The sequence below is a fragment of the Tachyglossus aculeatus genome, chromosome 17 (genome assembly GCF_015852505.1).
Source record: "Tachyglossus aculeatus isolate mTacAcu1 chromosome 17, mTacAcu1.pri, whole genome shotgun sequence".
Lineage (NCBI taxonomy): Eukaryota > Metazoa > Chordata > Mammalia > Monotremata > Tachyglossidae > Tachyglossus > Tachyglossus aculeatus.
In genome coordinates this window covers 3,409,578-3,430,048 of record NC_052082.1, presented here as the reverse complement: position 1 = coordinate 3,430,048, position 20,471 = coordinate 3,409,578, and the positions used below count along the sequence as shown (strand labels likewise).

At 43.9% G+C, this 20,471-nt stretch overlaps 1 protein-coding gene across 17 annotated transcripts in view; it reads right to left on the bottom strand.

Annotated features, from left to right (window-relative positions):
- Positions 1-20,471, bottom strand: part of ADGRL3 (adhesion G protein-coupled receptor L3) — a 694,363-nt gene that overhangs the window by 220,832 nt on the left and 453,060 nt on the right. For 13 of the 17 annotated variants that reach the window (XM_038759779.1, XM_038759784.1, XM_038759785.1 and 10 more), the window contains 2 exons: positions 11,658-11,672; positions 8,070-8,870 (listed from right to left, as the gene is read on the bottom strand). In XM_038759779.1, the coding sequence (XP_038615707.1) occupies positions 8,070-8,870; positions 11,658-11,672 (816 nt within the window). The remainder of the gene's footprint in view (positions 1-8,069; positions 8,871-11,657; positions 11,673-20,471) is intronic. The other 4 variants (XM_038759783.1, XM_038759790.1, XM_038759793.1 and 1 more) reach the window with 1 other exon arrangement.

Below are 20,471 nucleotides of genomic sequence, written 5' to 3'. Positions count from 1 at the left end.
AAAGTGCTCTCCACATAGTGACTGCTCAATAAATACCATCAATTGATTAACTGTGAGATCCTTGTGAAATGCGATTTGTGCTATTTCCTTCTATTGTTGTCCCTGACAAGGGCTCACTTCAGCCTCCCACACACCGTAGGTGTTGTACCTCCTTCCCTTCCCCACAGCACCTGTATATATGTATATATGTTTGTACATATTTATTACTCTATTTATTTATTTATTTTACTTGTACATATCTATTCTATTTATTTTATTTTGCTAGTATGTTTCATTTTGTTCTCTGTCTCCCCCTTTTAGACTGTGAGCCCACTGTTGGGTAGGGACTGTCTCTATATGTTGCCAACTTGTACTTCCCAATCGCTTAGTACAGTGCTCTGCACACAGTAAGCACTCAATAAATACGATTGATTGATTGATTGATCAGCATCCCGATGCACAGACCGGAAGTTGGGTTTGATAATGCACCTTCCTTTCTTTAAAGCCCCTTTAACAGAAACACAGCTAAGGTAAAAACTAAAGAAAACAACCAAAAAAAACCCCTACGCAATATATGATGTTGAAGCAGCGTGGCTCAGTGGAAAGAGCACGGGCTTGGAAGTCAGAGGTCATGGGTTCGAATCCCGACTCTGCCACATGTCTGTTGTGTGACCTTGGGCAAGTCACTTAGCTTCTCTGAGCCTCAGTTGCCTCATCTGTAAAATGGGGATGAAGACTGTGAGGCCCCACGTGGGATAACTTGATCACCTTCTATTCTCCCCAGCGCTTAGAACAGTGCTCTGCACATAGAAAGCGCTTAACAAATGCCATTATTATTTATCTTCTAGACTGTGAGCCCACTGCTGGGTAGGGACCGTCTCTATATGTTGCCAACTTGTACTTCCCAAGCGCTTAGTACAGTGCTCTGCACACAGTAAGCACTCAATAAATATGATTGATTGATTGATTGACCATCTTCAGCCGTGATATCAGAAATAATAATGATGGCATTTATTAAGCGCTTACTATGTGCAAACCACTGTTCTAAGCACTGGGGAGGTTACAAGGTGATCAGGTTGTCCCACGGGGGGCTCACGGTCTTAGTCCCCATTTTACAGATGAGGGAACTGAGGTACAGAGAAGTAAAGTGACTTGCCCAAAGTCACACAGCTGACAATTGGCGGAGTCGGGATTTGAACCCATGACCTCTGACTCCAAAGACGGTGCTCTTTCCACTGAGCCACGCTGCTTCTCTATGTGTGGGAAATGGACAAAATTCATCTCCAACTAGGCGAGTTTCTTCTAGACTGTGAGCCCATTGTTGGGTAGGGATTGCCTCTATCTGTTGCTGAATTGTACTTTCCAAGCGCTTAGTACAGTGCTCTGCACACAGTTAGCGCCCAATAAATATGACTGAGTGAGGGTGAGTGAGTTTCTATACGGCCTCTGCGATGGCTGGAGTTACCCCCTGAGAGGGTGTCTTCACATGGCTGGGTGCACCCCAAAAACCGGGCCTATGAACACCCACATGGCAAGTTTCACCACCGCGGCTGGTGGGAGCATCATTGAGGCCTTTGGCTACTGGAGAAGCGCCTAGTGGGTAGAGCCGGGCCTCAGAATCAGAAGGACCTGGGTTCTAATCCCATTTTCACCACTTGTCTGCTGTGTGATCTTGGGCAAGTAACTTCACTTGTCTGGGCCTCAGTTCCCTCATCTGTAAAAAGGAAATTAAAACTGTGAGCCCTATGTAGAAGATGGACTGTGTCCAACCTGACTGGCTTGTATCTAACTCAGTGCTTTTAGAACATAGTAAGCGCCTAACAACTATCACTATATAGTGATAATAGTGATATAGTGATAACGCCTAGAAGCAGCGTGGCTCAGTGGAAAGAGCTCGGGCTTGAGAGTCAGAGGTCATGGGTTTGAATCCTGCCTCAGCCACTTGCCAGCTGTGTGATCTTGGGCAAGTCACTTAACTTCTCTGTGCCTCAGTTACCTCATCTGTAAAATGGGGATTAAAACTGTGAGCCCCCCGTGGGACAACCTGATCACCTTGTATCCCCCCCAGCGCTAAGAACAGTGCTTCGCACATCGTAAGCGCTTAACAAATACCACCATTATCAGCGCTTAATACAGTGCTTTGCACAAAGTAAGCGCTTAATAAATGCCATCGTATTATTATCCTTATTTGATTGGAGGGTTCGGAACAGTGACTGGTGGCAGTTTGGTGTCAGAGGTGCTTAGTGTACGGAATGTATGGTGCTATAAAAGGTGGATTTAAGAGATTTCACTACTGGAAAAATCCATACTTATGATTCACCACAGTGGAGCAGAATGGATGCAGTCAACTAACTTCCATCAGTTTCTTATAACGACCACGATACGCTCGTGTTTATTATTTTATCGTGGCAAAACAGTTCCACGGTACCGATATTTGTACCTTCCTTAATAGGTCACAATGCGGCTGCATTAGCTAATTCAAAAGGTTGGGTAGAAATGTACCAATATCAAACACCACAGAAGTGCTAAGTAGTAATAATGCTATTTCTGCCGATTCATGGTGTTCTGAAAAATCTATAGAAAAGCAACCTATTTGCATTTAAAACAATGCAGGCTAATACCGGCATTCGACTCTTACTGAAAGGATGCTTTATGAGAGCCATTAAATTGAAGGTGTATTTTCTGTAGAAAAAACGGAAAATAAAATGGAAAATAAAAATCAATTACATCTTTTCTGTTCTCATCCAGAAAAAGAGGTAAACTGAAAAAAGAGAAATTTCAGGGATATTACTCCCTGTGGTTTTGCAATGGATAAGAGAATTGTAAGAGACGAGACCCTTTTCTTCCCTCAAATCAACCCCTCAAAAATACTATTAATAATCTGAGTGAAACACCATTTTGCTATTGAAGAGGAACTCAAAAGTACCGAATTCAACCCATCATCAATCGTATTTATTGAGCGCTTACTATGTGCAGAGCACTGTACTAAGCGCTTGGGAAGTACAAACCCAGCAAAGATAAGAAAAGGATACCACTTAGTTTTTCATCCTCTTGCCATATCAGTCTGTCTCCCTCCCTCCAGCCTTTCCCCACTTCAGGCATATCCATCAGGGGGTGTTTACTATCTACTACCAATTATTTGGTTAGAAAATTTAATTAGCAGGGAAGGGGGATGGAAGGGGGCAAGGAAGGAGGGCAATTGGTTTTTTCCATATAGGTGACAGAACTTCATCCACCAACGGGATTTATTGAGTGCTTACTCTTTGCAGGGCCCTGCATTAAGCGCTTGGGTGAGTACAATCCATCAGAGTTGGTAGGCAGGATCCCTGCCCTCAGAGAGCTTACACGTCTGCTTACGTCAGCTCTCTCCACTCAGCTCCCTACCGCCTACTTCCTACTGAGCAACATCCTATCTGACCACTTAGGCAATGTTGTCTCATTCATTCACTCAATCATATTTAATAATAATAATGTTGATGGCATTTATTAGGCACTTACTATGTGCAAAGCCTGTTCTAAGCACTGGGGAGGTTACAAGGTGATCAGGTTGTCCCACGTGGGTCTTTATCCTCATTTTACAGATGAGGTCGCTGAGGCACAGAGAAGTGACTTGCCCAAAGTCACACAGGTGACAACTGGCGGAGCCACAATTTGAACCCATGACCTCTGATTCCAAAGCCCATGCTCTTTCCACTGAGGCACGCTGCTTCTTTCTTTCTTTCTTTCTCTTTCTTTCTTTCTTTCTTTTTCTTTCTTTCTTTCATATTTATTAAGTGTTTACTGTGTGCAGAGTACTGTACTAAGCATCTCTCCTCAACACTCAAGCCAAGTCAGCCTCTACCCAAGCTGAGCATTTGTGTACTTCATTCCAGTTCTCGGCACTCGTATACACGTGTCTGTTTTTAATTACATATGTATATACTCATTTTTTCTGCTTTTTGATCCCAAAAGGTTTGTACCCCACTCTTGCTTTGGCCTTCTTCTTCCTATGACTTTACTATCCGTAAATCATTCATTCAATCAGGAGCCTGGAACATTCATTCATTCAATCGTATTTATTGAGCGCTTACTGTGTGCAGAGCACACAACATTCCAGTGAGCCCGTTGTTGGGTAGGGACCGGCTCTATATGTTGCCAATTTGCACTTCCCAAGCGCTTAGTACAGTGTTCTGCACACAGTAAGTGCTCAGTAAATACGACTGAATGAATTCAATCATACTTACTGATACCTTACTGTGTGCAGAGCTAAATCATTTTTGTCTGTCTCCCCCATTAAACTGCAAACTCCTTGAGGGCAGGAACTACAGGTCTAGCTACTTTTGAACTCTCTCAAGTGTGTAGCTGATTGTCTAGCACTCAGTAAGTAGGTGCTCACTATCTACCAAGGATTGGTTGGAAAACTTAATTGGCGGGTTTTAAATAATAATAATTATGGTATTTGTTAAGTGTCTACTATGTGCTAAGCGCTGGGATGGATACAAGCAAATCGGGTAGGACACAACCCCTGTCCCACGTGGGGCTCACAGACTCAACCCCCATTTTCCAGATGAGGTAACTGAGGCACAGAGAAGTGAAGTGACTTGCCCAAGGTCACACAGCAGGCAAGTGGCAGAGCCAGAATGCAAACCCATGACCTTCTGACTCCCAAGCCCATGCTCTAGGCACTGCGCCATGTTCCTTCTCATGCTGCTTTTCATCATCATCATCATCAATCGTATTTATTGAGCGCTTACTGTGTGCAGAGCACTGTAGTAAGCGCTTGGGAAGTACAAACTGGCAACATATAGAGACAGTCCCTACCCAACAGTGGGCTCACAGTCTAAAAGGGGGAGACAAAACCAAACATACTAACAAAATAAAATAAATAGAATAGATATGTACAAGTACAATAAATAAATAAATAATAATAATAATAATAATAGTAATAATAATAATAATAATAATAATAATAATAATTTTCAGAGGGAAGGAGAATGGATGTGGGCAGGGGAGGTGATCAGTTGGTTGTTTCTGTATAGGTGACACAACCACCAACTACTGGTATTTACTGAGTGCTTACTGTGTGCAGAGCACTGTACTAAGCGCTTGGGAAGTACAAATTGGCAACATATGGAGACAGTCCCTACCCAACGGTGGGCTCACAGTCTAAAAGGGGGAGACAAAACCAAACATACTAACAAAATAAAATAAATAGAATAGATATGTACAAGTAAAATAAATTAACAATAATAATAATAATAATAATAATAATAATAATAATTTTCAGAGGGAAGGAGAATGGATGTGGGCAGGGGAGGTGATCAATTGGTTGTTTTTGTATAGGTGACACAACCACCAGCTAATGGTATTTACTGAGCGCTTACTGTGTGCAGAGCACTGTACTAAGCACTTGGAAGAGTATAATGCGGCAGAGTTGGTAGACGTGTTCCCTGCCCACAAGGAACTATATCCACAAGGACTGTGTTGCCTTTTTTTTGCAGCAGAGCTAAGGTTCCACACCCCTCCACCCCACTCACCACCCTGAGTATTTCTGAGTCCCATTTGAAACTCCTATAATATTTGGCAACTGACCCCTGAAAGAAGTAAAGGCCCATTATTTCAGTAATAGGCTGTAAAAAATAATTTTTAGAGTTCAGCTCTTCTGATAATTTCTTGGTAGAATAGATCGAGTGAATCTATAAAAAGGTCATTTAAAGAAGCACTCATCAGTTATCTTTCCACAAAGCACAGATCAACTATGAAAGACAAAATGATTCTCAAAGCGGTGAAAAGATGTCCCAAAGCGAACAGCAAGGGTCATTGCAATATTCTCTTTTGCGAGCAGATCATTAGCTTTCTAGAACGAGTATGACACATCTTCCCTCACTGGGTGGGCTTTAAAAAAAAAACCCAAAAAAACACAACAAACTCCTTCATTGCAATCTCACATTTCAAATGTATATGACCACCACTCTTCGGTCACGATAAAATACAGGTTTGACCAATACTGTATGGAAAGTTATTACCTGAGGTGGAAGTAAGAAAATACACATTTTGAAGATAATCCCATTGATATTATCATCAAAGGTACTATGTCCATAATGCATCAATTCAGGCAGGACAAACGAAGCCCATGACTTTTTCCTCCATTCATTCAACTAAAAGATAGCAGTTGCTTCAGGCAAACGGATAGCACAACTGGATTATTTCCTAAGTTCTTGCTTTTCTTGTTATTAAATACGAAATGATTTATTAGAGTTTTAGGGTGTAAACTCCTTGAGGGCATGCCTTTTTTCAAACAACTGTACTTGTTGAGTGCATACTCTGTGCAAAGCACTGTACCGAGCACTCGAGAGAGTACAATAAGAGAGTTAGTTGACATGTTCCTTGTCCACAATGAGCTGATTTTACTTCTAATGAACTTTCCCAAGTGCTGCCACCTTGCACTCATAGCAATAAATAATAGCAATAGTCAATAAATGTTGTTACTACTAATTATAATTATTAAGGCGCTTGTTAAGCCTTACTATACGCAAAGCAGTGTCGGGGATCGATACAAGATAATCGCGTTGGACACAGTCCCTATCCCACATGAGGCTCACAGTCTAAGTAGGTGGGAATAAAGGTATTTAAATCCCATTTTACAGATGAGGAAACTGAGGCATGGAGAAGTTAAGTGGTTTTACCAAGGCCACACAGCAGGTAAGGATGAATATCACTACTATTACTACTACTATTGCTACCGTGACCTTTCACTCATTCAAAAGGACAGCCGTCTTTGATTAACAACTTTTAAAGGAAAGCCAGTCTTCGTTTCCCATCTTTCTACCACCAAAGAGTTCCATTCAAGAAGGCACAGGAAGATCAAATGAGCCCATGCTTCCAATGTAGACATGCAGGTAAGTGGCAATTCCACCTCAATAGAACTCATTTCTCTTCAAAACGTTTATTCACTTTACCAGGGTACAGTTTGTAGGGATTAAGCTGAATACTTATTTATGCTAAGTGAACTTCTCATAGCCCATATACCCGGCAGAAAATTTACTCCTAAACATATTCTTTCCACCTCTGAATTGCAAAAGAGCCGTGCCAAACTACTGGTTTTTTAATCAGAGCATCGGTGCATGGAAATGGATGTTTTTGCCAGCATTTGCAAATTTAATCCAGGTGAAATCTCATCCTTTGCAAAATGGGCACAGAAACCGATGTAGTTACTCAAGTGAGCGCCGAACTCCTACGTCTGCTTTTGCTTCCAAATCATGAATTTGCTGCGGATATACAAGTTCATCATTTTCCTGATGCTTTCCATTACGCAAGCCACATTTCATAGAAATTGGCCGTTCGGATTAGCTACCCGTGCTCCTCATTTTATGTCCAATTCACTGTACTAGGCTTTCGGGAGAGTACAATTTAACAGAGTTGGTAGACACATTCTCTCCCACGTGAGCTTAGGGTCTCCATCCGGAGTATGAGTTTTTTTCTGGGCAGGGAGCATATCTATCAACTTTATTGCCCTGTTCTCCCCAGGGCACCTAGTACAGGGCTTGGCACACAGTTAGCGCTCAATGAACACCAGTGATTGATGGACTGACTTTCCTGGGCAAGTAGAGTTGGGGAAGTGAGTCAAAACACAACCATAGGTCATATTCCGTACGCGTCTCACGAGCTTTCTCAACTGTTCCATCAAGCACCAGAGCACGATTGTGAGCGTCTAGAAAACAACTCAGCAGATAAGACCACAGTGTGGTTGTGTACATTCAAGACTTGTTTTGGGGAAAGCCTTGGACAATCCACGAGGCAAATAAACAACTGGGAAGAGGGACGATGCCTTACAGGATGGCACCTTCAGACCTAACCCAGGGTCCTCGATGTCAAAGGAACTTCAGGTCAGATAGTAGTCTTTGTTGGGTCATTTCCACACAAATATATGAAACATCGGCATTGTCTTGGCATCCAATAACACTACGATAGCAGAATAGCAGGTTCTTCAGACGTAGGCAAATAATAGTACCAATAATAATAATGATCATAAGGAACACACTACCTTTAGAGCTCCTCCTCGCTGAAAACGCTGTCTGGAGAGACAAGGTCATTTCAAATGATAAGCCTACCTGATCTGCTGTCCAGAGCTCCAAAATCCAAAGAATACTTCACGACATGGTAGTTGTTCCATACATACAGCAAGTTGTCCCGGGGGTTGTAATCCACAGCTGCTATGTACTGGTAAGAGTTTGGAAAGGACACGTCCACCACACTATCCTTGCTTTGGTCCGTGTTGTAAATGTAGTCGATTTTATTCCCCGTGGCCTCATTGTCATCGTCTTCGTACACGGATTTGACCACGTACAAAATCCCACAGATCATAAACGCGTTGGAAGCGGACCTCTTATCGTAGGCGGTATCCCACGTCCCCTCGATCCTCAAGGTGTAGGGGTTCAACTGGCTGATGACGATTTTGCCATTATTCTGTTCGGTTGCATAGATTACCCAGAGCCCGTTCTCGTCCACGGCCAGATCTATGTCCGACTTGCCTCCCCACCTGTACGGGGAGGTGTCGTGGTAATTGGCGTTGGCGATGATGGCTTCCCCGCTCTTGATCCTCGTCCGCAGGTCGAACTTGACTATGTTCCTGGTGCGCTCCTTGTTGAAGAACAGAGCCCCGTCATAGACCACGAAGCCCGTGCCGTCGACCCGATGGGGGAGCTTGTACGTCGTCGTCGGCCTTCCGGCGATAAAGTCGTCTTTGGAAGAGTACTCAGTCAGGGTGTCGGTCCGGTACGGTGTCCAGGGCATGTAATAAATCTTGTCGGAGGCCTGCAGGGGGTCCTTGCACCAGGCCCCGGACTGGTGGTCTGACTCAAACAAATGTTCGCTCTGGTAGACTCCTTTTAGTAGCCCCGGGCACAGAAAGACTGTGGGAAGGGAAAGAGGTAAAAACAGAAATGAATACCGGCGGTTTTCCTCGGGTGACCCCAGCCCTCCCGGGCTTGGAGCGTTCCAGGGAGGTGGGGTTCGGACGTCCCCGCCGCCGACCCCACCCACGCGCCTTACCCATCTCTCAGCCTTCCTCCCGAACAGGAGGGTCTTTCCACATTGCTTTGGCTCCTCTGTACAAGGTCACTTTCTGTCTCACTGGATTTTACGCTATGTTCTGCACAAGGTAAGCCCTCAATCGATATGACCGATTGATTGAAGTTCAAGGGAATCACCTTACTGGAATTTCCTTCCTAAACTCCACGATAGACATGAACTTCTCTATGTCTGAACTCTGGATCCTCACATATTTATAGCTCTGGACTCTTATCTGAACATTAAGGGTACACACACTTTTTCAACGCATACTCTCCAGCGATTCTATAGAACCTAGGAAAAGGGATACATTCCTGGGAGTAGTTCATTACCACTTTTTTTTTAATATGATCCACCAAAAAATTTCCTGTAAATGGAAAAAGACATCCATCCTTTAACTAGGGTAACATTAACCATGACAGGGCCTGAGGATAATCCATCTGTAACTGAAAAGGGATACCTAAAGAAGAAGGAATGTCCAAAACACAGGGCCACAGACCCACTAGCACAAAGACTCCGAGAGGCCCAGTGCCCCACAGAAGCCATGCGGGCCACGCGAGGACGAGTGATGGAGGGGTTCTGAACGTAGAAAGAGAAAGCAGGGAAGAAAAACGGCAAGGAAGGTGAGGGATGAGGAAAGATGAGTTGGGGAAGTTCAGTGAAGGTCTGGGTTTTAATCTGTTAAAAATGTCCTGTTAAATCAGTAGTATTGAACTGAAACTCATGGGGTTGCTATGTGTTACATGAGAGGAGCACAGAGGTACAGGATCCCTGGCTCTAGCGCTTTGCTGCTCAGACTTCAGAATGGGAAGGAGTCTGTTGACTCATGAGGCCTTCGCAACGATGCAGTTGTGCACCAGAGGGGCAAACAGGGTAGAGTCTGTCAGGTCGATTGGCCCACTGTGAGGTCACGGCAGCTCCGGCGGATGGGACAGAAAGAACTGCTGGAGGACTGCGCTGGAATCATCGTTTAAAAACCAAGACGCCGCCGACCCATCTCTCCGCCCACCGGCTGCGGCACCTCTCCATCCGCTCACGTCATTCCTCCCGTCTCCCCGGCAAACCCATGGCGAGGCTCGTGGGGAGGGTACGCTCACTGAAGGGAGAGACAGTGATGGCGGCAGTTGTACAGCAGGAATCCCTGTGGGTGGAGTGCAACTCCCTCTAGACTGTGAGCTCGCTGTGGGCAGGGAATGTATCCATTCACTGCTGTACTCTCCCAAGCGCTCAATACAGCACTCTGCACAGAGTAAGCGCTCAGTGAATATGACTGACTGAGTGAAGGCTTGAGCAATCATCCAGTTGACTTTGTACTTTCCCAAGCGATTAAGACAGTGCACTGCACACCTCAGGTGCTCGATAAATGCCATCACTAGTATTACTCCTCAATGTACTCCACAGGAACAGCCCAGCGAAATCATTCAGGACCTCCTCCGAAATCCACGCTAGGGTCTGGATGATCTGTCTGAGTTGCCTCTATGGAGGGAGTCAACCAGATAATCACTCAATCCTCCCCTTTACCCGCAGCTCTGAAAGCGCACCCGCCAAGCAGGGCTTTGTCATTTGTCCCTACCCCTGGGAAGGGGCACGCACAGGCTAATCCAAATGGTGGCACATCCAGGGGTCTTGGGAGAGCAGCAGGGTGTGCCACTGGACCAGGGCTGGGAAACACCGCGCTGCGGGACAATCTTCCCTGGACACTGGCATCGGCGACTCGGTCGCTATTAGAAATCACAAATAAACATCCAGTTGGCATGTTGGAATGAACCGGGACGGTGGTGCGAAGCTTTAAAATATGGAAAGAACACAAATGGTGGACGGAAAACAGAGCAGTTCTACGAATTTACTAGGATATCAGTCACTCAGCTATCCTGATGAAGGGGGCACCCAGGACCATATTTTTCTCCACAGTCTCCTAAGACTGTTGGCACGACTGGTATAACAAAGAGGTCGAATAACCCATTATTTTCAGGGTCATATGACTTGTCAGTCATCCACAGATATGTTTCTAGACTGTGAGCCCGTTGCTGGGCAGGGACCGTCTCTATATGTTGTCGACTTGTACTTCCCAAGTGCTTAGTACAGTGCTCTGCACACAGTAAGCACTCAATATGATTGAACGAATGAATATGCACTTCATTCCAGGGTGCTTAGGAATGAGTTCATCTCAGTTTATGTCTCATCCCTCACCCCAAATCTCCCATTCCCTCCTCAAAGGGATTTGGGAGGATACGGGGTATGGAGAGAGGAGGGGGAGGCTGCAATTTCGCCCAGCCAAAGCCTTTAAACATGATTTAGCATATCCCACGGCCAAAAATGATCAACTCTTACCACTCCTGGAAGATTATTTGGGTTTGAAACTCAAGGGAAGAAAAGAAACCTAACAACAATACAAAAAACAAAAAACAACAAACAAACCAAAAAAAAAAAGGCACCAAAAAACTTTTTAGGAATGAGTTTCAAGCTGACGCTGGTCTAAAATATCTGGTGAAGTTGAGCAGCAGAGGGACTAAGTAAGCTTTCACAAAATAGGTGAGAATTAATGACAAAATGTATTTCAAGTAAATGTTAAAACTGTTAAAATAACTTAGCCTAGAAATAATATAGAATTTAGAAAGGTATTTCATTACCTTTTTGTTCCACTTCTATTGGAGAGAGAGAAGTAAAGAGAGAAAGGAGAAAAGAGAATAGATTAATGCTATGACATTGGCCAGGCACTTGTATCTTTACCTCTTTCAAACGAAAAGGAAATATTAATTTACTTCATTCGTCTGTGTTCACTGAACATAGTATACCTTAAAAAATGAAAATGCTATTCCTTTAATGAAACCTGGGGAAAAGCGCAAGCACAAATCCACTTCCGCACAATCTTCATAAAAATACTTGAGGAAAAGAAAAGACAAAAGATAATCAAGTTAAGAGATAATGAGCACAATTCCACAGTATTCTATAAAGTAGGGGAAATACAATATTCATAATAGAGCCATCGATATTTCCATTTGCAGGGCAGCCAAGTTGCTGTAAACACAAGACTTTCAAATAGTTTGTCTGGGACTGGATCGTTTATTAAGGGCTGTTCCGGTGTCCGTTAAGTCACGCTGCTGTTGAAAAAAAATCAGCCTGTGTTAATGCCAGCTCTGGAAAAACTCTTGTTGGCCAACGTTTGATCTGCATACACTTCCCAAATTGGTAAGTGGGTTTCCTTAACCTGATAATCTGCGAGAAAATCATCCCACAGACCTGCCACTCTCTTGTTCCCTTAGGCCAGGCATGTGTGAACCAAAAGGGCTGCTACAGCCTCATCAGGACACACAACTCTGCGCACGGCCAGCGCTCAAAAAATACGATTGAATTAATGAATCGGAACCCCCTATCCCAGTCTCTGAGGGCTGGGCTCAAACCTCAAGCTTAGTCTTAAAGACTGACGTGTCATAATAATAATGTTGGTATTTGTTAAGCGCTTACTATGTGCAGAGCACTGTTCTAAGCGCTGGGGGGAATACAAGGAGATAATAATGGCATTTATTAAGTGCTTACTATGTGCAAAGCACTGTTCTAAGCACTGGGGAGGTTACAAGGTGATCAGGTTGTCCCATGGGGGGCTCACTGTCTTAATCCTCATTTTACAGATGAGGTAACTGAGGCCCAGAGAAGTGACTTGCCCAAAGTCACACAGCTGACAATTGGCGGAGCCGGGATTTGAACCCATGGTCTCTGACTCCAAAGCCCAGGCTCCTTCCACTGAGCCACGCTGCAAGGAGATGAGGTTGTCCCACGTGGGGCTCCCAGTCTTAATCCCCATTTTACAGATGAGGGCACTGAGGCCCAGAGAAGTGAAGTGACTTGCCCAAGGTCACACAGCAGACCTGTGGGGGAGGCGGGATTCGAACCCATGACTTCTGGCTCCCAAGCCCGCGCTCTTTTAGACTGTGAGCCCACTGTTGGGTAGGGACTGTCTCTATGTGTTGCCAACTTGTACTTCCCAAGCGCTTAGTACAGTGCTCTGCACACAGTAAGCGCTCAATAAATACGATTGATTGATTGATTGCTTGATTTCCACTGAGCCACGCATCATCGAAAGGCCAAAATGGACAATGCTTCCAGCAGCCTGGTCCTTGCTCAGCGCTCAAGCCCAGAGAGAACACTCAGAGGCAGAACCGCGTTTCCCAGAAGCAGGTTCTGCACATCTCTAGACTCCCGCGTTATCCTTATATTCTGAGGGATTTTTCTGCACCGAGGAGCAGCGGGGCCTAGTGGAAAGAGAACAGGCCTGGATACTACCTGTCTCCTCTGTGACCTTGGGAAAGCCTCTTGAGAAGCAGCGTGGCTCAGTGGAAAGAGCCCGGGCTTTGGAGTCAGAGGTCATGGGTTCAAATCCCGGCTCTGCCCATTGCCAGCTGTGTGCAAGCTGTGGGCAAGTCACAACTTCTCTGGCCTTAGTTACCTCATCTGGAAAATGGGGATTAAGACTGGGAGCCCCCCGTGGGACAACCTGATCACCTTGTAACCTCCCCAGCGCTTAGAACAGTGCTTTGCACATAGTAAGTGCTTAATAAATGCTATCATTATTATTTTATTATTATTATTATTCTCTGTGCCTCAGTTCCCTCATCTGTAAAATGGGGATTAAGACTGTGAGCCCCATATGGGACAGGGAATGTGTCCAACTGATTACCCTGCATGTACCCCAGCACTTAGAACAGTGCCTGGCATGTAGTAAGCGCTTAACAAATACCATTAAAAAAACCAATTTATTTGATGGCTAGAGAACAGAACTAGGTAGGTCACGAAGAAAGCTGATGCAGACCCTGGGCGGGGACTGGCTTTAATAATAATAATAATAATAATGGCATTTATTAAGAGCTCACTATATGCAAAGCACTGTTCTAAGTGCTGGGGAGGTTACAAGGAGATCAGGTTGCCCCGAGGGGGCTCACAGTCTTAATCCTCATTTTACAGATGAAGGAACTGAGGCACAGTGACCTGCCCAAAAGTCACACAGCTGACAATTGGCAGAGCCCGGTTTTGAACCCATGACCCCGGACTCCAAAGCCCTTGCTCTTTCCACTGAGTCACACTGCTTCTCTTGGCCACGCTGCTTCTCTGCTTTCTCTGTGCGGTCAGCCATTTCTTCCTAGGAAGGGAAATGGTCAAGCAAATCACTTACCATCTGTTGCAAAGGTACATCGTCTTTTTGCAAGAAACGGAGGCCACTGGGAAAAAGGGAAAACTCTCTCTGCCTGTCTGCCAGTCTCTCTTCTCCCTGCTCCCCACCCCCAACCAAGCAAGTTCTCCAAAACAAGCCATCAACTGACCTCAAATATGGTCCTTGCAGGCAGTTCTCATGTCTACTAAAATCCTTTGTGTCTCAACCTGTTGATCTGATAGTAGACTGAGGATAGGCATTAAGCGCTCAATAAATACGACTGATTAATCAAAGGACACGAGAGGAAAGCTTTATTTATGGCCTTCCTATATTGCCAACGGCCTGGCAACTTAAATGGCATAAGCTCTATGCCACACAGACTAGAATTGATACATTCTACCTAAGCTTACCCTTCCGAAATGTTCCTGATTTTTTCCCTCCTCATATTGAAGGGTAGAAAGAACAAAAAAAAAAGGCAGATCGATTTTTTTCTAATTCTTAAATCTTCATAAAAACGGACATTACTATTGAGTCAGTGCTATCGTTTATATAGATGTGATTAGCTTTAGCCAAGTCCCCACCACATGCATTACTTTGGAATTGCATTCCTTAATTATAAAATGTATGGTTCAGAGAACACACTCATGTATTGCCAAGGATTCGAAAATTGCACTGCAAATTACGGAGACACAAAATTGTGGAGTGCAAAAAAAGGGACGTTTTTCTCCTAGATGAAACCTAGGAGGAAAACCGGAGTGATGACTCCCTAATCTACCTCTCCAGTCTAGACCCTTCTGTCTCTCGGCAATCTGACTAGTTGAGTGTCCTGTCGACACCGGGCACTTAACGCGCCCAAAACAGAACTCCTTTTTTGCACCCAAACCCTTTCACCACTGACTTTCCCCCCACCAACCTCCCTGTCTCGCCAACCCATGACCCTGACACTATAAAGGGCAGGGAACATGACTACCAAATCTATTGGAAGCCCTCCTTGACTAATCTCCACCTGAGTATTTATGTACATCATCATCATCATCATCAATCGTATTTATTGAGCACTTACTATGTGCAGAGCACTGTACTAAGCGCTTGGGAAGTACAAATTGGCAACATATAGAGACAGTCCCTACCCAACATTGGGCTCACAGTCTAAAAGATGTACATATCCTTATGCTCTCTCCCTTCCTCTACCTGTAATTCATTTTAATGCCTATCTCCTCCCATTAGATTGTAAGCTCCTTGAGGACAGGGATCATGTCTACCAATTCTATTATACTGTACTCTCCCCAACACTTAGTAGAGTGCTCTGAACACAGTAAGCGCTTAATGAACATTCAGAGATTTTGAAATAGTGTTGTTTTTTTAAAGATATTTGTTACGCACTACTATGTGTTACGCACCGTTCTAAGTGCTGAGGTAAATACAGTTAATCAGATTGGACACAGTCCCTGTCCCACATGGAGCTCACACTCTTAATCCTCATGAGGTAATTGAGGAGCAGAAAAGTTAAGTGACTTGCCCAAAGTCACACAGCGGACAACTGGCAGAGCTGGGCTTCGAAGCCAGATCTTCTGACTTCTAGGCCTGTGCTCTTCCTCTAGAGAACAATGCTTCTCGGTAAAAAGGAAATGTATATCTCAAATCTGTCAAACCTCACCTGCACAAGCTTTGTAAAAAGCCACTCCGATAGACAGTTTCCCAAACTAATCCTCCCCTCAGTGATCATGCCACCCTTAGTGAATACGTAGGGCTTTTTAAGAGGGTTTTTCAGGTGAGGTTTGACTGATTTGATGTGGGGAGGCAGCTTCAAGCTGCAGGAGGGCACACGCAACGTGTCAGATGGGAGAGATCAAAGTGAGAGCCCCAGTTCTGCTTCCCCCTCCCCTCCCCATCCCTTTCTTCCCCATCTCACTCTGCACTGTCTCATTTGTCTGGTCTCGAAAATGCAGCTAAACCAGGACCAACTTCAAGAGGCCAATATTTTCTTCCAGGAAACGATAAAATAAGTGGTTAGAAAAACAAACATCTGTCTTCCACTTTTCCCTCTACCGTACAAAGGAAGGTTCCACATTTAATAACAGTAATTTGAGAGATTGCTGGTTCACGCTGAGGCTTGCTGCAGTCCCCTTCAAGAAGAGTTAAAGCACTATTAAATTCTAATCCTCTGTTTAGACAAAAGCAAGGACCCGGCTTTGCTTGACAAAAGCCAGAGCTTGAAAAGTCAAAGGACCTTCCTCATCTCAAGCCATCCCATTATGGAAAAAAGGAATAGTATTATCATGGGACACAATTAATTGGGAAATATTTAACTTTATTTAGTAGAGGTAATCTAAAAAAAGTTTGAATTCATATACCTTCTGTTTGACCATTTTTAAATACAGGGAAATTTAGAAGATGGGAGCCACTCATTCCAGTACACATATTTTAGATGTTCATTATTTGGAAAAAGTCGGCATAGTTTGACACACTGAAGGTATTTCTCTAGCAAGCAAAAGCCACCGAGAAAGGCAAATTACTTAGCGGGAACATCACTTAAATGCTTTGAGATAACTGAGTCCATGGAAAATTTCATTCCACTGCATCAACTGGGTGAATGCCCAGAAAAAGCTCTACATTTCCAGGCCTCATCCAGTACTGTGACAGAGTTTTCTCCTTTGAGACAATTCCAAAATTGGCCCCCCAGAAAGGAACCGGATTGCCTTTATCTTGCCACCTTAGGTCCTCACCCCCAAGGTCCTGACAGATTTCTGAGCTGTATTACAAGGCTTTTTTTTAGACGAGAGAAAAGACCCAAAGAGACTTTATCAAAGAGTGCACTTCCTTCCCTCTCCACCTAAAAATATCTGCTCTCTCTATGCCACAGTGCTCAAAGTGAAACATTAGCATCTCCTGTTATTTTTTGAATGTTATCTGTGAACTCTTTACTATGTACCAGGCACTGTAATAAACACTTGGTTAGACATAAGATAACTAGGATATGTGTTCTAGACTGTGAGCCCACTGTTGGGTAGGGACCGTCCCCACATGTTACCGACTTGGACTTCCCCAGCGCTTAGTATAGTGCTCTGCACACAGTAAGCGCTCAAAAAATACGATTGAATGAATAGGATGAACAACATCGCCTGTTCCACACAGGGCTCACACTCTTAATTCCGATTTTACCGATGAGTTAACTGAGGTACAGAAAAGTTAAGTGACTTGCCCAAGATCACACAGTGGTGGAGCCGGAATTAGAACCCATGACCTTCTGACTCCGAGGCCCGTGCTCTAGCCACTGAGCTTCTCTGATTCACAGTTCTATCCGTAGGGATTCAGGGATTCATGGCAAGAAAGCAGAGCTGCCTTACAAGAGATAGATTAATTTTCTGATGTTGATGATGCACAGTTGCCTGAGGACTTCGTTACTTGCCACGATAAGGAAACACACACTAGGTGGGTCAAATGATTCCACAAGGATCACAGGAAGTTGAGCAAATCACTAGTAAAGACCACAAGATTCCCCAGGACTGCAAATCAGATGTTCTTCCTTGATACCTACAGGGTGATAGGGTTTGTCAATAACCGACCTGGTTACTGCAGCTCAGGAAAAAGTGAAATTAAACCAGGATTTCTGCCACCCTTTCTCAACCCTCAGCAACAGAGGGGGGAGGGTAGCATTTGCAGCTCTGTCAATGGCCTGATGTGTGACCTTGGTTGGACGAGACTCTTAACATCTCTCAGCCCCAGTTTCCCCACCTGAAAAATGGCAAGAAGATTCCTACCCTCCCTCCCTTTCAGAGTGGGAGCCCCTGTCACTCTCATCATCTTGTATCTACCCCAGTGCTTAGGCATGTTTTAAGAACCTTTATTAGGTTTATCTATTAGGTACTTATTATACCATTCACATTGTGATCCTCATCAGAAGAGGAAGTGAATGATTTTTTTTCCAAGGTAGCTTCCTGAGCTATGCTAGTGTTGGGTGGCGGAAGCCAGAGTGGGGGGGTATAGGATAGAGTCTGGGGGCTCCTTGCAGGAAGATTTGGGGTGAATCCAGCAATATAAATGGTAACATGTGTACACAGCTGCTCTAGCAAAGGACTCCAGCATCGACTAATCCATGTTAGTCTTCGATTTCATAGGAATAAATCTGTTAGAGGCAGGAGGATTAACAACAACAACAAAAAAACCCCCACTCCAAATCACTTTACTTACAGGAAAAGCCTCACAGAACTTCAACAAACAAGGATACCTATCACTGGAGAAAACTGATTACAGAAAATTAACACACCTTTCCACCCAAATCCCCCAGGCTTTACTATCTGCTTTCAAAAAGCACACGAAATTTTGCCTCCTCAAATTCCATTTCAACACAAAAATGCTCAAGAAAAGATAGAAAGCAATAACCATCATAGGATGTTCAATCTAATCTTGGTAGGGTGCACGGGAAAAAGCTGACAGACATCTGTCTCTTTCAGTAAATGAAGTGCTAATCCTTTATTTAATAAGAGACCGGAGTAATCTCTGCGGCTCAGTTTTTAAATTATGTTTTTCAAATAATACCCATGCATCAGTGACTAAGAGTGCTACTCAAGCATCATGCATTACAATGCCTTCATATAATGTGTTTCCAAAATTATCACCTCTTAATGAATTTCATACTGGAGTGTGTAGATTGAAAATGTCAATAATTCATACTTGCTTTCACTGGCTCATTCTCATTTAAACGCTTAAAAGCAATATCTATAGATGTTGTTGAAAGCAAGGTGGCCTTCCCTCGAAGTCTTTCATATTTGTTGATGGATCTGTGGAACCTTCTAAACTGTTAGTTTAGATCTTCAAAAGAAAAGAGGGCTCTTTGAGGATCTTTAGGGAATCTATATTTAATAGCTTCTGGTGAAAACAATAATTTTTTCTGAAGTTATTCTGGGCAAATCTTGAAGTCAATATTCCATTTAGTTTATCAAAAATAATACATCGTTCTAAAGATGTGTTGCTGGTACACAATAGGCATATAGACTTGGAACTGTTACAACCACTGGTAGCACTTCTCTATCAACTCCATTTCATCCTATTCTCTCAAGTGCTTAGTTCAGTGCTCTGCACACAGTAAGCGCTCAATTAATACAACTGATTGACTGCAACTACCGGCATTAAGGGTCCACTCAGCTGAATGCCCACTTTTCCTTCAAATCAATCAATCAATGTTATTTCTCAAGTGCTTACTGTGAGCAGAGCAGTCTACTAAGCTCCTGGGAGAGTACAACACACTCCAGTTGGTAGACATGTATTATTATTATTCTCCTTTCTGTAAATTATTTTAGAGACTGTCAGCGTGGCTCAGTGGAAAGAGCCTGGGCTTTGGAGCCAGAGGTCATGAGTTCAAATCCCTGCTCTACCACTTATCTGCTGTGTGACATTTGGCAAGTCATTTCACTCTCCGTGCCTCAGTTCCCTCATCTGTAAAATGGGGATGAAGACTGTGAGCCCCAAGTGGGACAACCAGATCACCTTGTAACCACCCCAGCGCTTGGAACAGTGCTTTGCACATAGTAAGCGCTTAATAAATGCCATTATTATTATTATTATTATACTGTAATTTCCTTCAGGGCAGGAATTATCTGCATTGCTTTTATTTCACTCTCTAAGGTCTTATTACAGTGCTCTGTACCCAGTTCGTGTTTGATCAATAGTTTTGATTGACGTGTGACTTGAAGCCATTTAAAAAATTCACCAATGGAGATCTAAGTTATTTTTCCTTTTCTGGGGATTTATAAGTGAGCATGGAGGGAAAGTGAGGCAGGGATGAGAAAGGCTGAAAACAAAGAACTAGCAACACTAACCAATCGATCTACCAGTGATATTTACTGAGTGCTTTCTGGGTGTGGAGCACTGTACTACACACTTGGAGGAGTACAGTACAACACCACTGTCTACATAGAGAAGCAGCATGGCTCAGTGGAAAGAGCACGGGCTTTGGAGTCAGAGGTCATGGGTTCAAATCCCGGCTCTGCCAACTGTCAGTTGTGTGACTTTGGGCAAGTCACTTCAATTCTCTGTGCCTCAGTTATCTCATCTGTAAAATGGGGATTAAGACTGTGAGCCCCCCGTGGGGCAACCTGATCACCTTGTAACCTCCCCAGCGCTTAGAACAGTGCTTTGCACATAATAAGCGCTTAATAAATGCCATTATTATTATTATTACATTATCCCTGTGGTGTGTGCATGAACGTCCTTGTCCAGATGGCAAGATAACTGGAAGCTGGACCTGGGACATGGCTACAAAAACACTAATGTCATGGAGCCAGAATCTGCTTCAAAA